This window comes from Trichosurus vulpecula, chromosome 1 (assembly GCF_011100635.1).
Source record: "Trichosurus vulpecula isolate mTriVul1 chromosome 1, mTriVul1.pri, whole genome shotgun sequence".
NCBI lineage: Eukaryota > Metazoa > Chordata > Mammalia > Diprotodontia > Phalangeridae > Trichosurus > Trichosurus vulpecula.
In genome coordinates, this window is record NC_050573.1 from 143,672,234 (window position 1) to 143,696,735 (window position 24,502).

Here is a 24,502-nt window from a genome sequence, read left to right on the forward strand (position 1 = left end):
GGGTTATTCTGATTGTGTTTCCACAATACTCAAATTGTTTCTTTCTGGCTGCTTGCAGTATTTTCTCCTTGATCTGGGATCTCTGGAATTTGGCGACACTATTCCTAGGAGATTTCTTTTTGGGATCTATTTGAGGAGGCGATCGATGGATTCTTTCAATTTCTATTTTGCCCTGTGGCTCTAGAATATGAGGGCAGTTCTCCTTGATAATTTCCTGAAAGATGATATCTAGGCTCTTTTTTTGATCATGGCTTTCAGGTAGTCCAGTAATTTTTAAATTATCTCTCCTGGATCTATTTTCCAGGTCAGTGGTTTTTCCAATGAGATATTTCACATTGTCTTCCACTTTTTCATTCCTTTGGTTCTGTTTTATAATATCTTGATTTCTCATCCAGTCACTAGCTTCCACGTGCTCCAATCTAATTTTTAAGGTAGTATTTTCTTCAGTGGTCTTTTGGACCTCCTTTTCCATTTGGCTAATTCTGCCTTTCAAGGCATTGTTCTCCTCATTGGCTTTTTGGAGCTCTTTTGCCATTTGAGTTAGTCTATTTTTTAAGGTGTTGTTTTCTTCCGCGTATTTTTCAGTATTTTTTTGGGTCTCCTTTAGCAAGTCATTGACTTGTTTTTCATGGTTTTCTCACATCCTTCTCATTTCTCTTCCCAGTTTTTCCTCTACTTCTCTAACTTGCTTTTCCAAATGCTTTTTGAGCTCTTCCATGGCCTGGGACCAGTTCATGTTTTTCTTGGAGGCTTTTGTTGTAGGCTCTTTGACTTTGTTGACTTCTTCTGTCTTTATGTTTTGGTCTTCTTTGTCACCAAAGAAAGAATCCAAAGTCTGAGACTGAATCTGGGTGTGTTTTCGCTGCCTGACCACATTCCCAACCAGCTAACTTGACCCTTGAGTTTTTCAGCGGGGTATGACTGCTTGTAGACTACAGAGTTCTATGTTCCACGTTTGGGGGGGATGTGCCAGCTCTGCCACACCGGCACTGCTCCTTCCCCAAGAACCCCCAACCCGGACTGGGCTTAGATCTTCAGCAGGCTGTGCACTCCTGCTTTGATGTGCCACTTAATTCCTCCCACCAGGTGGGCCTGGAGCTGGAAGCAACAGCAGCCGTAGCTGCCCCACCTCCGCTGCCCCTGTGAACTCCTTCCACTCCCGCAGCTTTTCCCACTAACCTTCTCTGCTGTCTTTGGTATTTGTGGGTTGAGAAGTCTGGTAACTGCTGCAGCTCACTGATTCAGGGCGCTAGGGCCCGCTCCACCCAGCTCCTGGTCCGGTTTGTCCAAGCAGCTCACGCTGGGCTCTGCTCCCAGCTCCGTGTGGGATAGACCTCACCCAGAGACCATCCAGGCTGTCCTGGGCTGGAGCCCTGCTTCCCTCTGCTGTTTTGTGGGTTCTGCAGTTCTAGAATTGGTTCAGAGCCATTTTTTATAGGTTTTTGGAGGGACTCGGTGGGGAGCTCACTGCTTTCCAGCTGCCATCTTCCAACTTTAGTTATCTAATGTTGTTGAGTAAACAATAGTAGTCTTTAAAATATTAATGTTAAATAGTTTGGCTATATCTGTTTATTTAAAGAATGTAAACCTGGTCAGAAGAAAATATTCTTAGCAAGAGTGAGATTTTGCTCTTTGTCACATTTCATGACATTGTAGGAGGAGATCAGACAAAATGACCTCTAATAGATGTTTGGTGACTACAGAATATACATATATACAATATACAATATAATTATCTTTTTCTTGCAATGGTACCAATTGAAGTAGTAGAGCTAGGATGAAGAACATAAATAAGTCTGTGCTAAGGGCATAAATTATGGATGTAATAAATATTTATAATCTGTCAAATATTCCAGGCATTGTGCTGGGTTATAAGGAATGATGAGTTCTTTTTTGTAGGGAAGGAGGTACAATTTATTGCCCCTAATTCTAACACCTTATCCAAAAAATGGGCCAGCATTACTTTTTGGTTTGCAGTGAATAAAAGTTCTTGGCCAAATCTTGGGGCATTAATTTGTTGAACAGAACATGCCATATAATTTGAGGTGCCATTGAGAAGTTTTTATAATACTGTTGACCACAGTTGTTGTTGTTGTTAACTTGGTAAGATCTATATATTAAGCATTTTGTTTGTTACTACATCTTTCTTAGAGAAGATTTAATGTGTAAGCAAAAGGAGATCTTTATGACCTTTTGTGATCTTTGAAAAATGGTCACTGAACTTGCTCTTTACTTTTTCTATAGGCTTGATGCAGAGATTAAGGAACAGAGGGGAGAGAGATCGGGAGAGAGAACGAGAAAGAGAAATGCGGAGGAGTAGTGGTTTACGAGCAGGTTCCCGAAGAGATAGAGACAGGTATGCTAATTCTCTTTATTAAATTGTAATATATTCTCACTGCTTTTGACCAGCAAGTATATTACATGCTTACAAAGTAATGAAAATTGTGAACTGTAGTATATTTTTAAAGAAATAAAGTTTTATGAGATGCAAATATAGACAAAATACATGTCTATGTCAAGTTCTCCTTTAATGGATATGTGTGTGTGTGTGTGTGTGTGTGTGTGTGTATGAATGCAATGATTTATATATCAAAGGATTCACTTCCTTATGTTGAAATTTTACTTCTTAATATCTTATTGAGGATCCTATTTGTCAGGGTATTTTGATTGACTTTATAACATTATTTCTTGGAATTGTGATGTTTAACATCAATATAGTAACTGCAGTTACTTAATCTTTCATCTAGCAAAGTCAAGTTAATTTATTTTGCTAAATGACCTTTTATATTATAATTGGAATTATGCAGTTTTATATTCTAATTCTGTTACATTTTGGTATTGGGATTTCACTTTGTACTTGAGGGACATCAAGTTATATGGAAAATTTAGTAGCTTTCTTTGGTGTTCAGGGATTTTAGGAGACAGCTTTCCATTGACACAAGGCCTTTCAGGCCAGCATCTGAAGGCAATCCTAGTGATGACCCTGATCCTCTTCCAGCACATCGTCAGGCACTTGGCGAGAGGCTTTACCCTCGGGTTCAAGCAATGCAACCAGTAAGACCAGAATGCATGGGTGAAATTTTAACTAACTATTATTTCCCAAGATTTTTTGGTTTAGAATTATATCTGTCCTTGTCAAATAGTAGAGTTAGGGAAATGCTATGGGAAATATGGTCCATACAGTGTTTATACAGCTTGTTTTTTTCTTCTCCCATTAAGAGTGATTTGGAAGCATGGTTATAACTAACTGAATAAATCATTTGTGAATTTCAATTGGTACAACTGTTTAGTATTCAAATTGGCTAGCTAGAAGTTTGCAGATAGTGGTTATCTTACTGCTTTGCAAATTAGTATACTTACTGAAAGATAAGTATACAAGCAGTTTTTCTATATAGAGAATATCAAAGAAATTTCTTCACGATATAGTTACATGGCCACTTTTTCTGCATATATATAGCTATACAGTATTGGGGAAAGATAAGCATTTGAGCCCAGGAACAACTACCACCAGCTCATGAGGTAGGACTTAGCTATAGTTCTGTTGTGAGAGGTGTTTATTTTAGTAAAAATGTTTAGCCTTAAATACTATCATAAATAAATGAAGTATTATGGGTGAACCTGGATCCTGTTGGATTTAGAAGCAAAGGGCCTAGGTTTGACTCTGTTCTGTGCCAGTTAAGACCTATGTGACTTGGGCCACTTGTCTCTAGACCTCATAAAAAGTCATATGTGTATATTATGAATAGTTTTCTATGACTAAACAGCAGGGGAGGCTTAGGAGGACTATTTGAATAACTTTGTTTTGTTGCTTATAGGCATTTGCAAGTAAAATCACAGGTATGCTATTGGAATTATCCCCTGCTCAGCTGCTGCTTCTACTAGCAAGTGAGGACTCTTTGAGAGCAAGGGTAGATGAGGCCATGGAACTTATTATTGCACATGGAAGGTAAATATATATTTGTGGAGGAAAAAAAATTCATTTTTAGGTTATTTGAAGACTTTCTACTTAAAATATTTTGTAGCTAGTGCTATATTTTATTTAATTTCTGCTGTAAAGCACCATTCTTGAGTTATTTATCACCAAGTACCCCCCAAATTAACCTTTAACAAATTTTGCAATCAGACATCTAAAGTCCTGGTATATTAGTGCAGAATTTTCACAGTTGTTTTTAGATCCTGCCCTGTTTTTGAGATGGTTCCATATACTAAAGTATTTCCTTTATAGCTGAAATTCTAATTTCCTTTTTGTTGTCATATTTTCAAAGAAAGTAGGGTCTCATTTCGTTCAAAGAACTGATTTTTTGTTTTCCCTTTTCTTCCCTGTTGGGTGCTTTTCTGCTGTCCTAGAAAATTCTCATCCAGTTCATTTCTTCTCCACAGAGACGTCAGTTCTGTATTGTTGCTCCAAAGATATTTATTGTCTCAGTATACATTTTGGTACCATATAGGTGTGCGTTGTCTCACTATTCACTTTACTGTGTATTTAATCTTTTCTAAATGTTCTGATTATTTGCTTTTCTTGTTTGTATAATATACATCATCATTATTTTCTTTCAAGGGAGAATGGAGCTGATAGTATCTTGGACCTTGGGTTATTAGACTCTTCAGAAAAGGTGCAGGTATGAAATCTTCTTTTGTAAACAGGATGAAAATAAAAGTAATTAGAGAAACTTGAGTTAGCTAGTTCTCACTGTTTGCTGTCCATAAAATTCTATGTGAATATCCAAAAAAACTAGAATTTATTTTTTTCTCTTCAGTTTGTTTACTTGACTCATTCCTCCTATTCTCTCCCCTTTCAACCAATTGGGCCCTGTAAATACTTGACTACAGTTTAGAACAGAATGCATAGGGAGCACTATGTCTTAGAAATTATTGTTATTTGAAATTAATATAGGTAAAGGTGAATGAAGAAGGGTGCAAAAATAAGTATAATACAAGAAGGGGAAATTAACAAAAAAGGAGAATTGGACCATAATGTTTTATCACAGCTTAAGTTAGGACCCACAGGCCGCTCTCATTTGAAGCAAACTCTGAATTGGATTTGATTTGACATGGCTTTAGAGAACTTGAATTGCCTTGGTGGAATAATAATTTTTAAAAAAATTGAATGTGGATAGGGGCCATATTTACAGGTAGTCCCTGGGCAAGGAGAACTTAAGTTAGATATATAGGGGAATCTTGACTATGATGACAAAATTAAGAGCAATATGTAGTAGGAATTTCTTTTAATGGGGACAGGCTTCAGTTTTAGACTACCAAGATTTAGACCCAACACAAAATGAGATTTCCTGTATGCTTAGTGTAGTCAACAGTGCAGAAAACCCAAATGGTTAAAAGTTCTAATATCACTATTTGCAGCTTCACCATGTATATAAGTTTGTAATAAATCTCTGGTACTCTTTGGTCCTAGGAAAATAGAAAACGACATGGCTCCAGTAGAAGTGTGGTGGATATGGAATTGGATGATACAGATGATGGGGATGATAATGCTCCATTGTTTTACCAGCCTGGAAAAAGAGGTTTTTATACTCCGAGACCCGGCAAAAATACAGAAGCAAGGTTAAATTGTTTCAGAAATATTGGCAGGTAAGATAATAACTGGTGTTAAATTTTGATTATTAAAAAATGTTCGCTTATGGACTTAGTTATATATGTTCAAGTGTAGAATCAAATTCTGTTGGTTGATAAAGTCACACTAACATATATAGGCATATACACACTTTACCTACATCACAAGTCTTAAATATAAATTTTGCCCTTAGAAGTTACCTGATGAAATGAATTTGTTTCACATTTAGAGAATATTTAAGTATGTGTTAATGCCATACTTCAGTATTGTTTAAGTTGCAGCTTCATAAATTTCCTCTTATTTTTCATCTTCAGAATCCTTGGACTCTGCTTGCTACAGAATGAACTGTGTCCTATCACATTGAATAGGCATGTAATTAAAGTATTGCTTGGTAGAAAAGTAAGTGATTCTAAGTAGCCTCATTTTGTTAATGTTTATAAACAGTAGTGATAATAATAGATCACATTTATGTTGTGCTTTACAGTGCACAAAGCACTTTGCATACATTAAACTTTACTTTTGATCCTCACAACAACCCTGAAAGGTAGGTAGTTTGAATCAGTTTATTCCCATTTTATAGATAAGGACATGGAGGCTTAGCAGGGATGTGATTTTCCCAGAGTCATAGCAAGTAAGCCTTGACCCCTTGAATTCACTGATTCCAAATCCAATCATCTTTCTATTTTACCACAACTGTTTGTTTGATAAAATAATTGCTATATCTTTCTTTGTATGCAATCTAATATTAAAAATCAAATGTGCTATATACTGTTATGCAGAATTAGTTTTTATGTGCTGACAAAATTGACAGATGCTCATTTAAAATAAAAATACAAGTGGAATAACTGGGTATCATAGGAGAGTCCCTTAAAATGACCAATAAAACATTATATAAGTTATTACCCTGATTATCAACAATTGTTATATTTACAAATTTGGTTTATTATACCAGCCCGGGTGAAGATGTGACAGTGCCAGGTTATAGAATTTACCAACCTCAGCCAACTATTTAAATTCAACAAGCATTTGTTAAGTGTTGGGCTATGTACCAGACCCTGTGGTAGATGCCATGGCAAAAATCAGGCTCTCCTCCTTTAAGAGCTTATATTCTAGGGATTGGAGAGGGGGAAAAACAGATAAATAATAAAGTAATTTCAGGTGGTAGGGATAGTAGCCACAATTCATTAACCATTGGGGGAAGGGAAGGGTGGAGAAAAGCTGGATATAGGAAGAACACTTGTGTGAGCTTTTAAAAGAGGGTCAGATTTCTAGTAGTGTCTTACTTAGAGAGAAGATTCATTGAATGGGGAAAGAGGAGAGACGAACTGTGTGCAGTTACAAATGTAAGAGATAGAATATTATGTGCAGTTTGGCTGGAATATAGGGTGCTTGATGAAAAGTAACTATGAAATCAGTCTGTAAAGGAGGCTGGGGCCATATTGGAAAGGGCCTTAAATGTCAGTCAGAGAAGTGGTTTCCTTTTATCCTGGAAGATAAAAAAAATGGAAGGTTCTTGAGTTCGGAAGATATGATTCAGGAATATCAAGAGAAGATTGTTATTGAGGACCCTTTAATCAGGATATTGTTAATGTCTTTATTCCCTGTGCCTGGAACATAACAGGTGCTTAATAAATGCTTATTGATTGATTGCTATACCAGTGAATATTTTGCTATATTAGACTCTTAAAAATAAATTTTATTGCTATCTTTTCTTATGTCACCATTTCCCAATGTGCTTTCCCTCTCCCTGTCTCTTTTCCAAGAGCCAACTTTTGTAACAAAAAATGGGAGAGAAAAAAATTAGTTCAGCAAAAGCAAGCAACCCATCAACCAACTCCACCATTAACTATAGTGTTCCACAGTAATGTAAGTTAGACATAGACTTTTAATACTGGACAAAGGGGTCTTAAAGATCATAGATGATAGTTTTACCCACTTATTTTGTAAATGAAGACACTAAATTCCAAAGAGTGAGCTGTACAAAGGCATATTGATAGCAAGTAGTGGGACTGACATCTCAATTCAAGTCTCTAGTTCTTTGCCTTTTCCCCTCACGTGTGTTTGACATTGTCCTACCTACATTAATATGCTACCATTCAAGTTAAAAAAATGCCAAAAATTTTATTCAGTCCTACGGTATTATAAATGAAAATAGATTCAGTGCTTCAGAATTTAAGAATGTTGATGACTGTTCTTGCAAATTAAATTTCTCTTTGCTTACACACAGAATAAAAAATGTAAAGGTCCATTTAAAAATTATTTAGTGTCACATGACGCTGGAGTACATTGTGAGAACAATAGATCTATCGAACTTGATTCTCCAGAGGAAAATTATTATTGGCATCTAGGGTGATTTTTTTTTTGACTGAGTTATTTTCTGTAAAGAGCAGTATGAATAATTTCATGTAGTGGTGCCAGATTTTTGTAATAATGTTTTAAAATATCTTTTTTATTAGGTTAACTGGCATGATTTTGCATTTTTTGATCCTGTTATGTATGAGAGTTTGCGGCAACTTATCCTCGCCTCACAGAGTACAGATGCTGATGCTGTTTTTGCAGCAATGGATTTGGCATTTGCAATAGACCTGTGCAAAGAAGAGGGTGGAGGACAGGTAAGTAAAATTCCTGGTTTTAGGATTCCATTTAACGTATTTATTAAAAGTATATTGTTATTCATAAAATATTAATGGATTAGTGAAAGGAAGTAGATAAAGTCAGTAATGAAAGATGTCCTGTTTTCAGTGTAGGTTTTATATTTTAGGTATGCATTGGCTATCGAATTAATTTTAGATTTAAAGATTTTGTTAATCCAATAACATTTATTTTTATGAGCTGATATTGCTTTACATCTATTTTCTGCCTTTTACTTCCAATTTTTTAAGCAAAACTATACATCTTCATTTTGCATAGGTTGAACTAATTCCTAATGGTGTAAATATACCCGTCACCCCTCAGAATGTATATGAATATGTACGAAAATATGCTGAACACAGAATGTTGGTAGTTGCTGAACAGCCTCTACATGTAAGTATTTTCTTAGAATTTCCTGCTGTTGTCTAGTATTCCTCAGTTATGGAAACCTAAGATCTTCTTGGTCTTAGCATAGTTTCATATACATTCCTGAGAGCAGAAACAAAGGAGAGAGAAGGCCCAAAAGCAGTGTCAAACCTGAGAGACCCAGTAGGGTCTAGTGCATTGGTTCTCAAAGTGGGCAATACAACCTCCTAGGGGGCACTGGAATGACTGGGGAGGGCCATCAGTAGTAGCCTCAGGTGCAGTTTGGGGGGGGTGTTGAATAAAAATAAGGGGGGGCCAGTGGAAGCATAAGGAAACATTTGGAAAACTGTTTGTACATGTTTTCATCTGTTGTGTAACAGAGTTAAAGTCATAGTGATTAAAGGGGGCAGTAGGCCATTTAAGTTTGGGAACCTCTGATCTAGTGGGACATACTTCCTTTTTGCTTTTAGATTTTTTTAATCTGATCACTGTATTGGTAGATAACTTGGTATAATTGATAGAGGAATCAGTGGCATCATTTGGCTTTCTGACTTAGCTATGGTGAAATCTTTGCATGTATGCAGTTGTTTTTATCTTTATTCTTCTAAACTCAAATATCATGACAGACAGTTCTAGCTCTATTAAATTCACATTGTGCATATTCAATTTAAAGAATTCTGAAAGAAATCTACATTCCCAAAAAAACCCACCTATGATTACTATAGAGTACTGTTCCTTCAGTCCACTTGTGCCCCTTAGCTTGACACTCCATGGCTCTCCCCACCCCATCCCCTGAAAAAAACCTAAAAAAAAAAATTTAAACCCTCTAAGTGAAAGCTGAGTGGACAGAGACTGCTGCCAGTGGATTGGGGGCCTGGCTTGAGAGACCAGAAGTCCTTTGCCCTTCTCTGGCCCCTGCCCTTGTGTTGGGTCCCAAGTGTCTTATCTTCTGTTAATCTGTGCTTGGGTACTGTGTGTCTCTTCCCCCCCCCCCCAAATTCCCTCCCCACATATTTGTCCTGCTGCTCTCTAATTTCTCTGTCCCTGGCCCCCCCACATGTCCTTAAATTGTGTGTTGGCCCCCTTCTTCCATGGACACACAGCCCCTTTCTGCTTCCCTCTCTTTTCCTTCTCCATATTGGTGGGCAAACAATCACATTACGTAAAAATCTCTTTAGGTAAACCTCTGTAGAGTGGTCTATATATACATAAAATGAGAACTGTCTGTAGTGCAAAGAGGCATTTCCACTTTCAAGGGATAAGGCTCATTTATTGTTGATTTAAGAAATCTGGGGTCATCAGATAGTCATGTCAGTGTGAGCTAACGCTTGATCCCACCACCCTGTCTGTTGGGGTCCCCTTCTGAAACTTTCACTGACATAATTTTGAATCCTGCTGCTAACACTAGTATTTCTGTCACCAGGGGCAAGTTATTTATCCTCTCTGAGCCTGTTTCCTTCTTTGTAGTATGAAAATAATACTTCTGTCCATAGGATTATCATGATAAAATTAGTTATTTAGGATAATGTACTTTGTAGACCTTAAAAGCATTTTGTTTATTCCAGATATTATTCTGATTTCTTCATACTATTCTCTCTTCCCATTCTTCTTCCATTTTTTAGAAGTCTGAGCTTAAATTCTATTTCTTCCATATTGAAATCTCTTCTGATATTCCAAAATCAAAAGTAATCTTTCTTAAGAGGCAAACTTAGAGGCAAGAATGACACAGTGGATAGAGCCCTGAAGTCAGGCAGACCTGACCTGACCCCAGACACACACTACTTGTGTGATCCTGGGCAAGTCACTTAATCTCTGCCTCAGTTTCCTCAGCTGTAAAATGAGAATAATAATGGCGTCTACTCCTCAGGGTTGTTGTGTGGATCAGATGAAATCAACTTTGTAAAAAAAATGCCTTAACACATGATAGGTGCTATATAAATGCTTATTCTCTTCCTTCTGCCCTTGCATAGTATTTGATTTGCATTTGTATTTAATTTTATAATGTAATTATCTTTGTAAACGTTGTTTCTACCCACTACATTCTAATTTCCTGAGTGCAGTGAACTGCATCCTGTTGGGTGGAATGTAAAGTCACCTCGCACAGTGTGATGGCTTGACTTGAGGCCATATTTATTTTATGGCTTGTCAAATACTGTTTATTAATTCAATCGAATGACCATTTTTCTTCTACTGTTGCCTAATTGACCTTTCACTTGTATCACCTTGAACTTTTAAACCTTAGTTCATTCACTAAATGTTCATAGCAACATTTGACTTTAAAGTTTGTAAGTTTTTTTTTTCCAAACTCACAGTACATTCCTGCTTCATCAAAATAGTAGATAATACTAATAAATTTGTTGTTGTTCATTTGTTTCAGTCATGTCCAACTCTTCATGACCCCATTTGGGATTCCTTAGCAAAGATACTGGAATGGTTTGCCATTTCCTTCTTCAGTTCATTTTACTGATGACAAACTTAACCTTTTAAGTGACTTGCACAGGTCACACATAGCTAGTAAGTGGCTGAGATCCAATTTGAACTCAGATCATCCTGACTCCAGGCCCAGCACTCTGCTGTGCCACCTTAGTTACCCCCATAAATAGATAGGTGAATAATACTTAGTGGAGAAGAATGAAAATAAATATTTTTTCATTATAGGCAATGAGGAAAGGTCTGCTGGATGTCCTTCCAAAGAATTCATTAGAAGATTTAACAGCAGAAGATTTCAGACTTTTGGTAAATGGTTGTGGTGAAGTTAATGTGCAAATGTTGATCAGCTTCACTTCTTTCAATGATGAATCGGGTATGGAATTTTGTTTATCTTCTTTAAGAAGTGAGATACTGTTGCTAATTTAATCAGTCATTTGGCATCTATTAACTGCTTAGCTTGATGAGACGTTAACAAAAGATCTGTTAAACTCAGAATACAGCTATTTAAAAGCCGTGAGCCTTTTAACTTTAGTTTTCTGATCTGTAAAATGAAGGGGTTTTGTTTTTAGTGACCTTAATCATGAGCCTTAAAAATCTTTTGGCTCAAAATCTTCATTCCTGTTTTCATGTAATCTACACATATGATCAGGAAGGCATAAATTAGTGTAAGCTAGAAAAAATACCTATCTTACCAAATCTTCAGGTGCTGTAAAGCCCTGCTGTTTCTTCCCTCCCAAAAATTGTATTTAGCCCCTTTTTGGGCCATTTGCATGATTTCATTGGTTTAGGGAACTCCCAATAAGTAAAAGCTGATCCGAACCTGCTGTACAACTTCAGAGTATTAGAAAGTTGTCTGGGGACACTTAGAGATTAAATGACTTTCTCAGAGTCTTAAAACCAGTAAGTTTCAAAAGCAGGACTTGAACCCAGGTCTTTATGATTGAGTGGTCAGCACTCTTGCTCTATATACCACTCTGCCTTTAAAATGTATATTGGAATTTAATACCATGTATTTGAATGTTAGTAAGTACAACTTATGCCAAGGTTTCCAATAATTGTGTTAACATGAATGCAGATAAAACCTCATTATAGAAAACACTAGTATAGTACATTGAAAACATTTTTTATAGCAAGTGCTGTTTCTGCACCCTATACCTTACCTCACTGGTGTCAAACTCAAATAGAAATGGATCCCTGCAGGGTGCATATTGATTTGGAAAGCTTCAAATTAACACTATCTACATTTATCTAGGTTGTATTGCATTTTAAAATACTTTTACATTTTAATCAGGTTCACGTTGAACTTGGTATTTTGTGGGGCACAATATGCCATGAGTTTGATATCTTTGTCTCATAAAATAATGAAAGAATTCAATTTGTTTTGCACTTTTGTCATCCTATGTAATACTTCAGCTTCCTTCCTCTACCTGCAACATGCCAGCCACCTAAATACACCTCCTAATGTGTTTGCCAAAAGATATAGATCAGTAAACTTGAGGAAGAATAAGGCACATCTCCATCTTCTACTAGTTTAACAGCACTTATTTTTTCCTTTCTATTACACTGAAATATTGCATATGAACATGCATAATTTTCATTGTTAGCCTGTTTCTATTGTAAGAAATTACAGTGTTGTAAGTATGTCACGTCTTCTACAGAAGGTTGAAATTAAATTCATTTTTCTTAGGAGAAAATGCTGAGAAACTCTTACAGTTCAAGCGATGGTTTTGGTCAATAGTGGAGAAGATGAGCATGACAGAGCGGCAGGATCTTGTAAGTCAAATGCCTGTATCAAATTGTTTAGAAGGAAATTTAAGGTGAGATTTAGATTATGAAGGATATCTACTGGAATCTAGAAACTCACTAACAGAGACTGAATAGCCGAAATACCAATAATATTTTCCGGGGGGTGGGGTGCGGTTAGGGGGTGGTAAGGGGTATTTACTAAGGAGAGAACAAAAACAAAAAAATTGAGGGGCACATTTTTCACAATAGATACCACAGAATACTACATTATGGACTTGTGTGAAGTATTTGTAACGCAGTAGGCATAGAATTTTTTCTTACCTAATATGTTTTCCTTGATGTAAGAAAACAGTGCTGATCTGTCTTAGATAAATGTATATATGCATTTATATTTTTCCGGTAGTTTTGATTGATCATTTATATGCCCTTGTTCCTTAATAATTGGTGGCATGTATTTTCAGAACTGGTTAATGGGGGTTACAGTCTATAGACAAGGAATAAAGTGATTTTAATTGGTACAGTTCAGTTCAATAGATATTTATTAAATACATTCTATATACAAAGAAGGTATGCACTTGGTACTGATGACAGTAATGCAAAGCTGGCAAGCTTAAGATGGCCATCAACCCTTACAGTTTAAAAAAAAAAACCAACCGAAAACATTGTAGAAAATTGTAGCCTTCTCTTTACCTGTTTCAGTGAATATAAAAGAATAAAAGTTTGACTGTATCCTTCACATTGGATAGACCACTGTTTTCACAGCTTAGTTCAAGTGCCACAAGTTACATAGACTTTCCTGATCTCCCCTCACCCCAACCCCTAACTACTGTTTCTCCTTATAGAATGTAAACTCTTTGTGACAGACTGTTTTTTTTGTCTTTTATTTCCAGAGCCTGAAGCTAATAGGTTCTTAATATGTGTTTATTTGTTAATTGATATATGAGGCCTTTTCATCCATCTTTGACTTCTTTGGGTGGTATATGCCTACTGGTGTTATCACAGGGTCAGAGCATGTATATAATGTAGAGCTTTTTGAGCATGATTCCAAATTGTGGAAAGCATTGTTCTTTAGAAGGTCCTTGCCCTATAGTGTTCTATAGGATTCTTTTTAAAGGTTTTAATCTAGTTTGTTGAGACTTTTCCACCATATTAAACTTCAGCCATCTCTCTTAAATCCCATAGAAATTAACAAGAAAAATACTCCACTAGAGGACTGTTGACGTTTAATAGTGCTTGAGTTGTGACAAAGTACATACTTACTTGCTCTTTGAAAAGAAATATAGGGGCAACTAGGTGGCACAGTGAGTAGAGCACCAGCCCTGGAGTCAGGAGGACCTGAGTTCAAATGTGACCTCAGACACTTGACACACTTGCTAGATGTGTCACCTTGGGCAAATCACTTAACCCCAATTGCCCTGCCTTACCCCCTCAAAAAAAAAAAAAGGAAAGGAAAGGAATATAGAGCAGCTATTCATTTTGATTCATTCCAACTGTGGGCTGGAACCGTATTTTTCTTTCTTCTCCAGCTACCTGTCCTACCTTTTTCCCCTCCCATTGCCTAAAGTTTCCAAAATTTTGACTCCTGTAGCTGGACCCTTTAGTCAAACATTTCTCTCTCACCCTACGAATCTTGAAACCTTTAAAAGTCTATATACAGCTGTTCTTTAGCTGATAACCAGAATTGTAATCAGGAAACTTGGGTTTAAATCCAGTTCCTGTGGGCAAGTCAATTTTGCCCTTCTGAGCATGTTTTTTCGCTTGCAAAAAGAGGAATGTCCATTTCTCTTAGAAAAAAAAAAGACCTATGACTAATTCCTTCCAAAGATCTGGGAGTTTCAAAAACTCATCCTTTTACCAAATTGAATTCTCCTGGTGCATATCGAAAGGCTCGTTAATAACCATTTCTCAGGGCCAGCTTTAAGTGGTCTCAGGTCTTCGTATATATACTTCCCCCTTAAATGTTAGTTCACCAAATATTATTAATGTACTATGTACATGGCATTGTGATAAATCCTAAGGATGCAGTCTTGAATAAGGCACAATCTATGATCTCACAGTCAGATTTGTAGTTTAGGGTAGAAGTGACATGTATACAGATTACCAATACAAAGGAAGAATATGATATGTACAAAAACAAGAGTCCCAAATAAATTTTTATGGGAAGTATCAAGAAGGGAAAAATTCACTTTCATCAAGTAGAGTTGAGGAAAAACTTTATGGAAGAGCTGGTAGATACCTCAGTGATCATTAAAGGTTGAAATTTAAGCAGTTTTGAGCAGAAGGATTTTTGTCCCTCAGATCTCCATTCCATGCACAGTATTAAAAAAAAAAAAGCAAAGATAACCTAAGATTTTTGTCAAATTCCAAAGATAGGTGAGATTTGTCAATATTTTCACTTCAGACTCATAGGTACGAGTCTTTATATGGCATATTTTATCCCCATGTCCTTAATAGGGATTACATCACATTTTTATCACTAAGGATCTGTCTTCTGAAGTCAGAAATACTTCTCGGTGGTAGTTCTTCCCCAAAATCATAGGTTCCCAACACTGGAACGACCCAGAGGGGCATTAGTAGTTTGAAGTGATGAGAATTTCCTCCTCCCCTCCCCCCACCAAAAAATGTTACAGGGTTAAAGAAAGTAGATTTCCAGGGGGTGCTGAGTAATTTTTTTTTTTGAGGGAGCGGTAGGTCAAATACATTTGGGAACCTCTGCCCTAAATGGTCAAAGGTGGCCTTTGTAGCCCTTAAATCAGAGACTTAGCAACAGAAATGGAAATAATTAACAATTGGATATGAGTTGCAATATCCACTCCCTAGCTCCAACAACGTAGAGGCTCCTCAGTGCAACCTTAGTATGTGACTCTTGCCTTCCTCCAAACCATTTAGGGTGCAGCTTGTATACTCAGAATTAAACATAGGAATGATGAGGAATCAAGGTATTCAAGTTTCATAGAAAATAAAACCTTTTTCTCCTGTGAAGAAAAATCCTCTAGTCTTTAAAAGTGAAGTTAAGTTCTCATGTTACCATGGAAAATATACAAAGGGTCAAAAAGGTATCGGACTCAAGAAAATGTGAACAGACCTTTTTTTTGTCTTTTTTGAAATTAATTCAGAGAATCAGCTAGTTATCCAAATGAATCCTTTCCATTTAGCACACATCTTAGTATACTGTGAGTGAGAGTCTGGAGACCTTAGGTCTCCAGCTTTGTCTCTATAAACTGTGTAAGTCATTTTTAGCTTCTGTGAGTTTTAGTGTCCTCACCTATAAATGATGAGCTTCAACTAGATGATCTTTAAAGCTCCTTTCCATTCTAACATCCTCTGACTAGTTCTTAAATTCCAAGGAAATTACATCTAAATAAAATACGTAGTTTAGCTCTTAAGGATACTTCATGGTTGTACCTCTTCTCTTCATTTACCTCCTCCCTGCTCAGGCTGCTGTTTTCATAAAAATTTTATTTTGTTTGTTCCTAGTTGTAAGTTCATTTTTTCTGTCTGTGTACTCACTTCCCTCTTGTCAACTAGCTATGTGATTTTTTTGTCTCAAAATAATCTATTTTTTACCAAAATGAAACAAATACCCACTCTGTTCCTTATTATCTGGGTTCAGACTAGGTTCCCTACAGCAGCTTTGCTTCTCGGTCTGATTCCTAATTGGTATTGCAAAGTGCAGAATTAATTTACATGAGCTTCCTAGTTTAGTCCAAGGGGGTGAGTGCACATTCTCCTCCTAATTTTAAAGTCTACCCTATAGAAACTTATTGAACCAAAAATGCTTTTCTTAGACCATAATAGAGTTACTGAACCAGCTCTCAGGGACAATTCATCTTTATAAACTTACTTGTAACTGGAGTTTCTCTGGGAAAATAGTTATATTTACCACTGTATGCTTTGGTTGCTTATAATTTTTAATAAAATTATGGTGATAGTTAACATTTGTTGAACATCAACTAAATGCAAACCATAGAAAGAATAGAAGTACCTTAAAACTTCCATCTTAACTTGACTCATAATTTAGACATTAAGTTGACTCATAATTTAGTTATAACTTAGCTCAGATGTTTTCCCCAAGTATATAACTGCATGTAGTAAAAGTATCATGTGGTAGCCATAAATTACCAGATTCTGTTCCTATTTCAGTACCAGAAAACTGTGGCTACATTGATTTAATGATACTAGGCACACAAAATATTCAAATTCTTTTAAAATTTGTATTAATATCTTACTTTTACCACTTAACATTTCCCATTGTTTTCCCCACTCCCAGATTGCCATGCCAGAATAAAAAGTTTTTTTTTTAAAAAGCTAATCAGCAAAACTGGTGAATTCATTTACCTAGTTTGAGAAAGATTGATTCTATAGTGTTCCTCATCTCTATTCCTTCACCTCTAAAATGAAAGATGGGAAGTACCTTCTTATATCTCTTCTTTGGCACCAAATCTTCCCATGCTTTCATCATTTAAGATAATATTTCATCTCATTCATGTGCCACACTTTGTCCTTTACTTAATTCATGTACATTTACTCATTTTCTAGGTCTTTTCTACTACAAAAAGAAAAGTGATGCTATAAACATTTTCATATATATGAAACCTTTTTGTCATTGACCTCCTTGGGGTACATGCCAAAAAGTGGGCTGAGTTTCAGTGAGTAAACTGGTATTTTATTAGTAGAGAAGGAATGAAGAAAAGTCATATTCCCATACCAGTGCCAGCTGTCTATTCAAGGAAAATGCATGGAAATTGACCATAGATTCAGTTGAATGAGAATGCTCTACCATCTTCTTCTTTGGGGGAGGACCCTTTCCTAAAGGTTTGTCATTTACCAGCTATTTCAGAGCATTTCTACTATATTAGTTTTTTTAAGTAAAAGGAAATATTTTAACTAGGGAGATATCCCCAGTACCTTGAATAAGGTTTAAGATTGATGTGTAAGAATTATAAGAAAGTATAGTAAACATTCCAACAACTAAAAGTTAATCTTTAAATGTGGCAAAACCGTTTACAAAGTCTAACACCACTTTGATTTCTGCTTAGGTTTACTTTTGGACATCAAGCCCATCATTGCCTGCCAGTGAAGAGGGATTTCAGCCTATGCCATCCATCACAATAAGACCACCAGATGACCAACACCTTCCTACAGCAAACACTTGCATTTCTCGACTTTATGTCCCACTTTATTCCTCTAAACAGATTCTCAAACAGAAATTATTACTCGCCATTAAGACCAAGAATTTTGGTTTTGTGTAGAGTATAAAAAGTGTGTATTGCTGTGTAATATTACTAGCTAAGTTTTGTAGATTTTTCCATTTGTCTATAAAAGTTTATGAAAGTTAATGCTGTCATGCCCCTGGTGGTACTTTAATGATTAAATGCAAACATTCCTATACCAAGTTTGTAACCTATAGGTCTAAGGAGCACTAGCAACATTTGTCTGTAACTGTTTGCTAGTCAATAACTTCTTGGCCTAACCCCAGCCAAAGATGACAGCAGAACAATATAATTTACACTGTGATTTATCTTTTTGCTGAGGGGGAAAAATGTAAAATGTTCTGAAAATTCACTGCTGCCTTTGTGGAAAGTGTTTCAGCAAAGGTTCTTGTATAGAGGGAGTAGGGAATTTCAAAATAAAAAATTAAGTATGTTCTGTGTTTTCCTTTTAACTTTTTTATGGTGTTTAATTTGTGGTTGGCTGCAGTTGTGTATCATGTATATTGAACTTGTAAAAAAGTTCTTGACATTCAGATCTTAGAGGTGAAATCACTTACCTATGAAACCACTTTCATTGCGGTTTTGTTTTGGTTGCATTGAGCTCTAGGACATTAGATGATATCACTAATATTTTGCATGTAATTTGTTCATTTGAGTGGGGGGTTTTTTTGTACATAAGGTGGGGCCAATGCACAATACTTTATATCACAATCAACATTTTTTTTTTGTGTCCCTATTTCAATGGGCAGTCAATCAGGAGGTTACTCCACTTCAGTTCTAATTAGACATTTGTACTAAGGTGTTTCAGTTATGTAAACTCAGCCTGGGCACTTTCTGATAACTGTAAAATGTTTTATAAGATCATGATTATTGAAGATACATTTTGGAAAATTTTAATGTTCGTGAGCAGCTTAACTACTTTTGTATCTAGCCTTTTTTAAGTATCTTGTTACATTTACTTTTTTAAATAAAGAAATTACAGAAGAAATGTCAAGTCATATTGAAGAAACAATAGTTGTTATTTTATGTAACACTTATATTTTTAAACTAACTACAATACACCAGACACAGTTATGAGCTTAACAAATTTCTGATTTTAAGAACTTAAAAAAACTTTTTAATATATGGATTATAAAGAAACAGAAGTAATTCAGTCTACATTTTACAGTTAGCAGAGAATCCTGAATGGCACAGGCCAGACAAGCCCATTCATTTTAAAAATTCATTTTCAAGAGGGCATTTAATTTTAGAAGCCCAGACAAACATTCTTAAGTTCTTATAATTTTAGAATTTTCTATGTAATTTGCTAGAGGAGCTCCTTTTTTATATCACTGCTTCTAAGTAGGAATACTGTGCTTATGATGCAAGAAAGTCATTTTACTTGTTTATAAGAAGGCTAGAGGAGTTCTACTTTTTTCGTCCTTTGCAGTGCCCCTGTCCTGTTGAGAGAGATGTGACTTGCTTTGAGTTGATATTTACCATCTTTTTCTTGCAACTTCATGGCACTTAATTGCTAAGTGGATGATTATCAGATTCATCGATTTTACTGGAAACATTTATGACATGCTGTGTTTATTTTTATAAAAATTGAGCCGGGGTCATTTTACAAAATGGGATAGTTGTTTCTTTTGTAATTTTTGAATAAGTAGTAATTAGATTAAGGGTAGGGTGGTAAGCAATTTGATGGAAATTTAGTTTTGACTAAAATTCCTTAGACTAAATTATAAGGTTAGGCTTGCTTTTCTAACCCTTAATGTGAACATGATTTGTAAAATCTCAAATGAATGAAAAAAAGAATTATTTTAAAAAATCCACAATATCTAAATATATCAAACCTTCCTAAACAAAAGTTTCAGTCAAAAACATATTAAGAAAAAGTAGGATAACGTTAAGTGAAGTGTAAAAATCCTTTATTTTCAAACATAAAAGGAAGTTTCTTTGGGTCTTAGCTTATTAAGTTTTAAAATAACGTATTACCACCCTCTTCGTCAAAAATAATCTGCACAGTATATCTTATTGGCACAGATTTACATAATAGATGCCTTATTTCAGAAGTATTTGGACCAGCTGTACTCCATAGCATTGTAAAAGTGCTAGAGAAACATAAATTGTTTTCCACTTTCCATTCTATATTGGGAGCAGTTCTTTAGATACCTCTCCTTTGAAAGCCTAAGAAAACATGGAGGTTTGGTTTGCTTTTTAATGAGAGACAGGAATTTCTAATGTTACATTTTAAAGCTATAATCTTGTGTTTTTTGTGTGCTCTTCCCCTTTCCCACCCCTCTCCCCTCCCCATATCCATGGAATATAATTTATCAGTGTGTAGGCTCCCTGCCATTGGTCTTTTCTACCAATAACCTATTCTAAGGAATATACATGTGATATCCAGTCAATCTTGCAAATATATTTAGGTACATATCCTGATGTTTATTGTTCTAATGGAGGTACCTTTATTTCATTACTACTATGCACATGAATTAAAAATATTTTAACTGGTAATCATATTCAACAAAAGAGGTAAATATGAGTGTAGATAAGACCTTCTTAGTTTTGCTGTTTACTATAAAAGTGCATTGAATGAAAATCATGGCCTTCAAGGGTTGTTTAAATATAGCACTATCTCTATAAAGGTTTAGAACTCAAATCCCAGTAATTATACTGGCTTCAGCAACACTGTTGACAGAAATTCTGTGGCGTTTCTTATAATTTCTAAACTTATTAGTAGGGAAATTTAGGACCAGGGAAGTGTGGGAAATAATAATCATGTAGTTATTATTTATCAAAGCTTACCCAAAACTCAACCTTGATTTCTTTACCAAATGCTTTTAAGTAGAAAGTGGTATATATCGTGAACGAACCATTTTCTTCTGAAATTTTCTGTTTCTGTTAAGTTATAAAGGAATTGTGCAAAAGAAATTATTTCACTTTTATATTTTTATTTAACTTTCTTTAAAATTAATTTCTGTGGAGTAACTTACTAATTACTAAAAAAAATTATGTATTTTAATAATCGATTTGTTAAGTCATGATTTTTTCCCCCTGAAGTTTGAATAGGATCTCCCACTTAACAGGTAAGACAGTTTGTTTTCAGAACTTATGGAGAGCACTGCTGTGTGTTCGGCATTTCTATTTGAAATAGTTGTTAATGACCACAGTGACATAAGGCTATTTCAGAAGCTTGAAGATGTATGTTCAATTCATGGACGAGTTTGTTGATCTTTACCTTGGCTTGGATTCTCAAGGTTGGCAAGTATTAGAAGTGTAGCAAAACATCTTGTAGATATAATCCATGCTGGCCTCCTTGTTAATTTCAGATGTTTTATTTCAGTATATCTAGGGATATCGTGAATGTTTTCTTGACTTAGTTATAGTTAGGTTAGTGATAACTGGAAGAATATTCAAAAGCACTGAGAAGCAAGTTCCTGAGCTTATCACTTGGAGGATTCAGTTTCTTTGTTTTTTAAATGTAGAGCCCATTTTCAATTTTTACTTACCCAGAAGTTATTCTCCCTGTTATCTTGAACACAACTTTCTGCTCTTTTCATAGACTGTTGGAGTGGGAAGGACTTTTTAAAGAACCAGTCTAATGAATTTCAGTTTCTACAACTATCCTTAAAATTGACTTATCTTCCCTTCCAAATCACCACCTCCTCCTGATTTTCCTATTTTATAAAGAGTGCTACAGTTTTCCCAGTCACTTCAGTAGCATCTCTAGCTCCACATACAACCAGTTGTGAGGCATTGTTCTTTGCAACAATTCTCAGTTGTCTCTTGTCCATTCCTACGGCTACCTAGTTTTGGTTTTTAACACTTGGCTCTAAGACTATTACATTAACCATCTAATTAGCCTAACCCTCCAAGTCAATCCTAGGATCAAGATTTGGTATAGTGCTTAAAGGATCTTAGCCATCACTTGGTACAATCCTCTCATGTTTACCTGCACCTGATCAATTTGATCATGTCATGCCTATTCAAAAATTCCTGTCTCCCTTTACTGGTTCCTCTGGGCCTTTTAATGTTCTCCGAATTTATCCTTGATCCTCTTCTCTATGATTGCTTAACAACCTCATTAGCTCCTGTGTTTTCAACTACTGTCTCTCTGCAACAACAAGATGATACCTCTGGCTTTGATCTCTTTCTTGAACTTCAGACCTCCATCTCCAGAAGCTTATGGGACAGAAATCTATACTTTGATGCCCATCTCTGCTTCAAACTCATTATGTCCAAAAACAAGTTCATCTTTGCCCCTAACCCTTCTGACTTTACTTGCTTCTGTTGGTAGCATCACCAGTTACTCTGCTTCCCATGTTTGTAACTTTGGGCTTACACATTGGTCTAACCCCCTAGCATATAGTAGGGGCTGGATCAATGTTGATTAATTGATTTTTTTCCCCCTCATCTTTCTAGTTCTTCATATCTCTTACAATCATTTCCCCTTTCCTTTCTCTGTTCCTTCTGCTGCCACTCTAGTACAATTGTACTTGCCTGAACTTTGTGATATGACAATATTATGTAAGTCAGCTGGTAAGTCTGCTTCCTAGTGGTTCCCTTTTATCAAACCTGAATACTGCTGCCATAGTAAATTTATTTTTACATATACACATACAAGTGACATCTGGTCACTTCAGTCATTTGCTTCCTTTTGAATAAAAATTTCAAGTTTCTCTGCATGACGTTGAAAGATTTCCATAACCTATTATGGCCTTGCTTTATCATATTGATTCCCTTCACAAGTTATGTGTTACAGCTAAATTGGAATACTATGTCTCTCAAACATGCCCCATACTTTAATTCCTCCACACCCTAATTAGTTATATGACTTCCTGAAATACCTTCCTTCACCCTTTGAATTCCTTCTCATCTTTTAAAGCCCAACTTATTACATTATATCTACAAATATTTTCCTGATCATTTGTCTCTACCTTATTCTCAGCTATAATAAAATAACTTTTTTCTTTAGACATCACAAAGTACTGTTTTAACCATTTGTCCATGTAATCACATATCTGTAATGATGGCTTATGTCTTCCCCCACTCCATCACTACCCCCTCCCCCAATTAAATAAGAACTTTGACCATAAGTCAGCTTATTGTCACCAGTATCTTAATTTGATCATGCCTTGGATAAACTTTATATTATAATGAGTCTAACACAGTGCTCTACACACAGTGTCTGAATGTTTTAAAATTTCGTTACCATCAACCTCTATAAAGCCCTAATTCAGTGCTTCATTATGTTGTGGAGGAAAACATTCTGGATTCTCAAAAGCTTAAACTTTGACAAGGTCTAGCATGCTGGAAAAGTTTCAGATATCTTCTAGAAAGCAAACGGATTGCTTTCTGAGTACTTCTCTAGCAAGCTTATTACCATTAGGCTGGCTACCTGGTGAACTACTTTGTCATAGCAACCCATGAATAAAAGGAAAATGCAAAAAGAAATCCATTATGTCCCCTTTGCACTTTTGTAGTAATAGTGGCAAGGCTGATGGCAGAAAAGGGGTCAGAGGGTGCATCATGTTTCTTGTGCCATTAACATTAGGTGCCAATTTGGAAGATCTTAAGTGATAAGTTTTACTGTATCCAGTCAAACATGAGAACTCTAAATATGAGATACTTGTCAAGTGACCAATGAGTAAACATATTACTTGAGGAAATGAATGGTTGCTCTTGACACGTTCACTATAATAAATCAGAATACAAAAGAAAGTTACATGGAATAACCTCGCAGATACTTGGAGAAGTCAATTAACATTTATTAAGCACCTGTACCAGGCTCTGTGCTAAATCCTAGGAGATATTTGGTGTTTTTTTTCATCTACAGACAGCAAGAAACAGTTCATGGTACATTCATCACCAAAGTGCTCCTGATAAATATTTGCAGCGTGACTACCATAGAAGGTATTTGCAGGGGGCAGCTAGGTGGCACAGTGAACAGAGCACTGACCCTAGAATCAGGAGGACTTGAGTTCAAATCCAGCCTCAGACCCAACACAGGACATACTAGCTGTGTGACCTTGGGCAAGTTGTTTTACCCCAATTGCCTTCCCTTTTTCCCTCTGTGAGAAAAGAATTAATTTTTGGGAATTAATTTTTTCAATATTATTTTTTCCCCAATTAACATGCAAAGACAGTTTTTACCATTTATTTAAAAAAAAACTGAGTTCCAAATTACCTCCCTCCACATCCCTAAGATGGTTAGCAGCTTAATTTAGGTTATGCAATCATGTCAAACATTTTTCATATTAGTCATGTTGTGAAAGAAGAAATAGGCCAAAAGAAAACCATGAAAAAAATGAAGTGAAAATAGTATGCTTTGATCAGCATTCAGAATTCATCAGTTGTTTCTCTAGTTGTAGATAGCATTTTCCATCATGAGTCCTTTGGAATTGTCTTGGATCATTGTATTGCCAAGAAAACTTAAGTGGTTCGTAGTTGATCATTGCACAATGTTGCTCTTACTATGTATGATATTCTCTTGGTTCTGCTTACTTCTCTTTGCATTAGTTCATGTAAGCCTTTCCAGGTTTTTCTGGAATCTGCTTGCTCA

The 24,502-nt window shown here is 35.8% G+C and overlaps 1 protein-coding gene across 5 annotated transcripts in view; it reads left to right on the top strand.

Moving 5' to 3' along the window:
• Positions 1-18,407, top strand: part of UBR5 (ubiquitin protein ligase E3 component n-recognin 5) — a 187,746-nt gene extending 169,339 nt beyond the window's left edge. For all 5 annotated transcript variants that reach the window (XM_036764156.1, XM_036764165.1, XM_036764175.1 and 2 more), the window contains 11 exons: positions 2,245-2,356; positions 2,910-3,054; positions 3,816-3,946; positions 4,559-4,619; positions 5,411-5,586; positions 5,884-5,968; positions 8,026-8,181; positions 8,480-8,593; positions 11,225-11,369; positions 12,684-12,769; positions 17,782-18,407. In XM_036764156.1, the coding sequence (XP_036620051.1) occupies positions 2,245-2,356; positions 2,910-3,054; positions 3,816-3,946; positions 4,559-4,619; positions 5,411-5,586; positions 5,884-5,968; positions 8,026-8,181; positions 8,480-8,593; positions 11,225-11,369; positions 12,684-12,769; positions 17,782-17,994 (1,424 nt within the window). In that variant the 3' untranslated portion in view covers positions 17,995-18,407. The remainder of the gene's footprint in view (positions 1-2,244; positions 2,357-2,909; positions 3,055-3,815; positions 3,947-4,558; positions 4,620-5,410; positions 5,587-5,883; positions 5,969-8,025; positions 8,182-8,479; positions 8,594-11,224; positions 11,370-12,683; positions 12,770-17,781) is intronic.
• Positions 18,408-24,502: the final 6,095 nt, after the last annotated feature.